The sequence below is a fragment of the Ischnura elegans genome, chromosome 9 (genome assembly GCF_921293095.1).
Source record: "Ischnura elegans chromosome 9, ioIscEleg1.1, whole genome shotgun sequence".
Taxonomy (NCBI): Eukaryota; Metazoa; Arthropoda; class Insecta; order Odonata; family Coenagrionidae; genus Ischnura; species Ischnura elegans.
In genome coordinates, this window is record NC_060254.1 from 48,836,961 (window position 1) to 48,842,960 (window position 6,000).

The 6,000-nt window shown below is 33.6% G+C and overlaps 1 protein-coding gene across 2 annotated transcripts in view; it reads left to right on the forward strand.

Annotated features, from left to right (window-relative positions):
- LOC124165718 overlaps window positions 1-5,055 on the forward strand; it is a 75,404-nt gene extending 70,349 nt beyond the window's left edge. For both annotated transcript variants that reach the window (XM_046543205.1, XM_046543204.1), the window contains exon 4: window positions 1,792-5,055. In XM_046543205.1, coding sequence (XP_046399161.1) covers window positions 1,792-2,358 — 567 coding nt within the window. In that variant the 3' untranslated portion in view covers window positions 2,359-5,055. The remainder of the gene's footprint in view (window positions 1-1,791) is intronic.
- Window positions 5,056-6,000: the final 945 nt, after the last annotated feature.

Below are 6,000 nucleotides of genomic sequence, written 5' to 3' on the forward strand. Positions count from 1 at the left end.
ATTCAACTTTAAGCAGATACAATTATTAATTGTCAAAACTAGACAATAGTTTACGGTAATCTTTTTAATATTTCGAGGCTTTGGGGGGGTATCTATTCCTCCCACCCCCATAGTTATGCCACTTGGTCTATCAGTTGAATCTAAGCTAAATCACGCATTTTATGTGAATGAGAAATCATGTCAAATCAATTTTTGACCAAAATCTCCTTACGCACAAATAAAACATTATGTGTTCCATGCACAAACTTCTGTCAATCTTCATGTGCTCTTTTGTGATTTAGCTTATTTATAATTTTACTCATGCTCCGTGCATAACATGTGTATTGTTTTTATGTGACTAATGGTCTAGAATACCTTAGTCTCATACTTAGCAATAGCTGAGTGCATCAAAAAAGAATTAACTTTGCACTATGTGGAATTTTGATGGCTTCATTTGGCTGAAAGAAAAGAATTTTTGCTAATTCAACACTTGTTAAAATCCTGGGTGTTTAAAAAAAAAATATATATTTCGAATGCATATATTTATTAAACTTTAAGAGTTACGAATATGAAACTTAATCGACATACACTTCAATAAATAATGGCTATGTCTACAATTTGTCTGTTTATTGATTTACTTATTTTATTTTGTGGATATTTTTTGTAAATATGTTTTTATTTTGGTAACTATTAATACCTACTTGTAACTGATAGCAAATTTTGAAAATAAACTTTAATTCAGGTGCAACGAATGGGTGATTCGTTGTTGTCTATGTGCCAGGCATGGGTACATCAAAGTAAATGGATTCATTGCCATTAACTGAAGGTGTTACTTGAGAATTGGTAACTTTAATTATGAATAGGATGATAAGTGGACTAAGTGTGGTTAGTTAAGTGAGCATAATCTCCAATTAAATGTGTTCATTCCTGTGTTATAAATTTACCCTGCCAAACTTCCAAGGAACCTTGTTTCTGGTATGGCAATGACGTGTAGCATATGATTAACTAGCACAATGATAATATTTATTTAATTGGAATGAGTATTTTTACTTACTCCATGTAATGGCGATTGAAGTATTCCTAATTTGGTGCTCATTTAACTAATTTTAAAGAAAATTCGATTACAATATTATAATGGTGTATTCTCATAATGTCCCCTCTGTTTATCAGTACATACTATGTCTCAGGGGCACAGCTAGGGATTACGGGTAGGGGGGTTTTTTAGGCACAACCAATACTGAGGGGTTTGGGGATGTGGAATACCCACCAGGGTAAGTGGGAAGTGCAGGAGCCCTTCCCCAGAAATTTTTTAAGATAAATGGTTGAAAATTGTGAGTTTTACGGCTTTATAAGAGATATTTTATTAATTCTTACACTATTATATAATTAATATTAATCCAATTAACCCTTTCTAACCCAGAGCTGTTTCTGGAAGAAATCAAATTTCAAGATTTTTCATTTTGAAAAATTGAAAATTTTTGGATCCAATCATAATTGTTGTGGCAGCTAAATGTTTCGTCAATACAATTTACATCACAAAATAATGCGTAGTTTAGATATTTCCTGAATAGATCAATAAACTTATACTTTTTTGATGTTGCTTAGAAGCAACATTGGGTTATAATGGGTTCAGTGAAATGGATTAAACTTAAAAATTTATATGAGCTCTGGGGTGGTTTTATACCCCAAAAACCTCCCCTTGCTGTGCCACTGCTATCTGTAATAATGGTTTTAATTGAGATGATCCTTAAAGAATAAAAGAAAGTAATCATGTACTTGCAAATTACTGTCATTTTCTTTCATGTTTTCCAGGGTAATTATGAAGTGTTAGTGTCCACCATTAAGGTCATCATGGAGCAGATAGCCCTGGACCAAGTATCTTTCTCAATTGACGTCACCGGCCGTTTGATCGGTACTTTCATGTGCTCCATGATCCAGCAGAATTGCCCCTCACAAATATATGACCTTGTTTCCAGTGTGGCTTGCCATTTAGCGTCGAAGGGACTAATGGCTGAGTATCATAAAATGTATCAGGTAGCACACTCAATTAATGCCTGTTTAAAAAACCAGGATAGTTTACTATTAGTCTCAGTCATCGGCTGTTCCTTCCCAAGTGACTCAGAAGTGTTTAGAATATGCATGGACAATATCGTTCACATTCATGAGAAGTTTTTGGCACTTGTGAAAAAAGACTCTTGGTTCATCCTGAGTAGGCTGAAGGTGACTGCAAAGCACATTTATGTCTGTGAGAAAAAAAGCAGGGCTGTGCAAGTATTATTGGATACATTTAACAAAATCTCAGATATTCTGAGAGTTGATAATCCTTATTACAGCTTCTTTTTCCAGACTGCCAATGACAGGTTGTGGGCTGCAGATTAAAATAGTTGGGAGTTTTGGGAGGAGATGGACAGATTTTTCCGATATAGAGGGTAATTGTTATTGATGCTCAGTAATAATTGTTTCAAAGTATTTTCTCACATTTTCACATACCTGTTCCAACAACATCGTAGTATCATTGATAATATATTATTGGATTTTTGGCTACTAACATTGATATATTTGATGAACAAAACTAATTTAAAAATTACATATTGCTACCTTTGAAATGTGCCTTATTGATACTGATATGAGCTTTGTTCATATGTTTCTGTTCTGATTACATGGTACCGATTACAGGTTGATGAAATATGTATATAATAATATCTGATGATATTTTTATGGGAAACAATATAAGAAGTTACCACATGGAGATAGTATTGAAAAAGCTATCTCCTTGTGGTGATTGAATTAGTGATAAAATTGACTTAGTACAAATACTAACGCTAGAGGATCAAAATATTTCTCAGTAATAATTATATCAGGATGTCTGATTTATTCTTGAATGGCGTTTATCTCAAATAAAAGACAATTTCTTTTATTTGGCAGCTTTTAAGCTGCATAATATGTTGCACTACGTATCATAAAAACCAGATATGTGATAAGGAGTTGATGTATTTATGCTTTCATGAATGTGTGTGTAGATCTATTCTAGGGAACCTTTTACTTTTAGTAGTCACTTGAATGACTGAAAATAACTGGGGCATATTGTATCAGCAATACCATTTAGGCATTACTGAAATTATGCCTAATGTTTAGATTTCAGATAAATAAACTTGTACAAAAACCATCATTTCTGGAAATTAGCAACGAAAAATGTTAAATATCACCAGATATGGATTGTAATAAGGAAGAAGTTCCTTAATGTCATGGTAATTATGTGATTCTTTTGTCTCATGTAACCAGGTTTAAATATGTCAGGTGATAAAGGTAATTTTACCTTTTTTCCAAAGGAGTGATAACTAGTCATAAAATTAATTTAGTGAATACACTTCCTCATTTTGATGCTTGACTCAGCATTTCTGAATATGTCCTCAATTATTGTGACCTCACATACTCATCTGTTTCAACAATATTGTTACCATTGTTGGTCATGTGAGGTACACTCACTTTGCAGAAATGGATAAGACAAAAAAAAAGTCTTTTGCAGTGCGTTTACATGCAACTTGTTTTGTATCTTGGCAAATGAGATACCAAACAAGCGCTGTAGATTTTTTGTATTTGTAATAATTCTGATCAGAAAAACTTCCCGTACTGAAACTGTTCATCATTACTAATCTCACCTATTTAGAAGTTTACATATAGTAGTAAGAATTATTTAATTAATCCTTTTTCACTGTTTATTTACTAATTAGTTTCCTTGCTAATTCTATCCTGATCAGGAAGGACCCTGGAATATTCAATCATATGTAGGCATGTGTTTCATTTATAGCAGCTAAGAGATTCCCAGTTCGGAGCATTGTCGGAACGTTCTCAGCCTTTGCATTAAATATGGGGCTTTCCCTAATGACTATGTGTTTTGCTCTAATTTGAAGCCCGTTCATCCAGCCATTTCAGCAATGCTCTCTTCTAAGTGATTCAGTGATGTTGGGAATGGAATGGAGGAATGTATACAGCAAGCTTTTCAGGATATTATGCAGCTGGTATTGAGAATTTATCGGTCACACATTTCTTTTATCGTAAAAGCTGCAATTTTGAGTTTATGGCAGTGTATACCACATACTTATCCTGATTTTTCAATCTAACTTTTTTATGGTGTAAAAGAAGAGTTTGTCATAAAAAAACCATCTGCTGGTCGTAAAAATTTTTCTGCAAGAGTGACTCCTTCAACTTTTTAAAAAATTCTCTTATAATTATTTTGTTCCAGTATGAAATACTCAAAGTTAAATTGCACCCATTTGGTCTGTTTAGTTTCTTCAGAAAAGTTTGACTACACCTGTCGGGCTTAAATGAGAAGTAGAAATTTTAGTAATGCCAGACCTTGCTGGTAGAATACAGTATGATGTCATTATTTATTTTTGAATGCCTTGTTTTATGAATTGTGAGTAGGCCAATGAAATGCTTCTCATCAAGATCAATGTCTTAAGGTAATTTTCACTTAAATAATATTAGTATTACACTAGATTTCTTCATGTTGAAGAGTGGGCTTGTTTCCTTGGCCCTTGAAACTTATAAGGGAAATTAATATTCCTTTTTAGTAGGTAATCATGGAAGGGTGCTGTGAGATTATCTTAACAGGGTTTTTGTTTTTGTCGAAGTATATTTATTAGTTTGTTGTCTAATTTTCTAATTTGCGTTCTATTAAAAGAAAGAAATGTCGAGGATGGCACTTATTTTTAACTGTGAGGGTATATACTGGTTAGTACCCATTTTTGGTAAAATTAATCTGGTATCCCCCTTAAATGTTTTAATTCAGATTTGTGTATGTATTAGTAATATTAGTACTAGTATAAGAATGTTTTCTTTATACATGTGTTAAAAAATTCTAATGTGACTCTAATACTTTTGTTTCTATATCAAATTATTGGAAAAAATCAATGTTATTTCAATTTTTTCAGGGTATAAATATATTTATGCCTAAAATGAAGACTAACCCAATTGATCTCATTCTAATACATGTATTTGTAATTATATAAGACTTTTGCCAAACAGTATTGCTGTAGAAATTGTTCTCTGTCCTCTTTTAGTCACTAGGTCTTTATTATAAAAAATTTGAATAAAAAATAATAAATTAACAATTCCTGAATGTTTGCATTTTTAATATCAACGTAAATGTAAATGGGATTGTGGTGAATTATTTTGGAGGAGAATACATGTGTTGAGTCCTCACCTGGTGACCTAGAGGTAGTATACAGTGCAACCTCGATATAACGACACCCCACGGTGCACTAATAAACACTCGCTATAGCGAATTGTCGCTTTACCGGAGGTGGAGCAAGTAATAGCCAATATACCTCTTGCGAACAGATATACAGGAACAGGAGTGGTGCGGCGACAGATAAACATATGTATATACGATAAAGGTAAGCATATATCCAGACGAAAGGCGATGTTTTTTTGCATCACTAAATTTCCTTACTCAAATAACGACTAACTATTCAAACAATTTATAAGCGCCGCACTGAATAAAAATCATGCAAAGCATTGTTTCGTCAATCATTATATTTATCGAACGACAGTTTACCACATAAATTTGAGACTGAGCACTCCATTAACTTCATTTCTAACAGATCGCTAGCAATTACAGAGGTTAAGGAGTCTTGATGAAAGTCTTGTGGCGGTGAAACCCTCGCTATGGCGAGAGCCAACACCGAAAGGGTCTCGTAAAAACGAATTTTTTAACACGCTTATTATAGGGTCAATTGACGGTGCATCGGCCTTCTCTCGTATTAGCGGGAGTGTCGCTATAGCCCGTACTCGCTTTAACGAGGTTCCACTGTAGCTCATTCTACGATGGATGTAATACTGGAATAGTAATAATTGAAACAGCGGTAGTATTTTTCCACACTCATTTATTCTTTCTCGAACGGTTTCAATGCTTACGCATCATTATCAAGAGCTGTCTAGCTTAAGGAGCAGCAAGCCTGGTACGGTGCAACCTCTTTACATCGCAATTGAGAGGACCAAAATTTGGGCAATTTGATG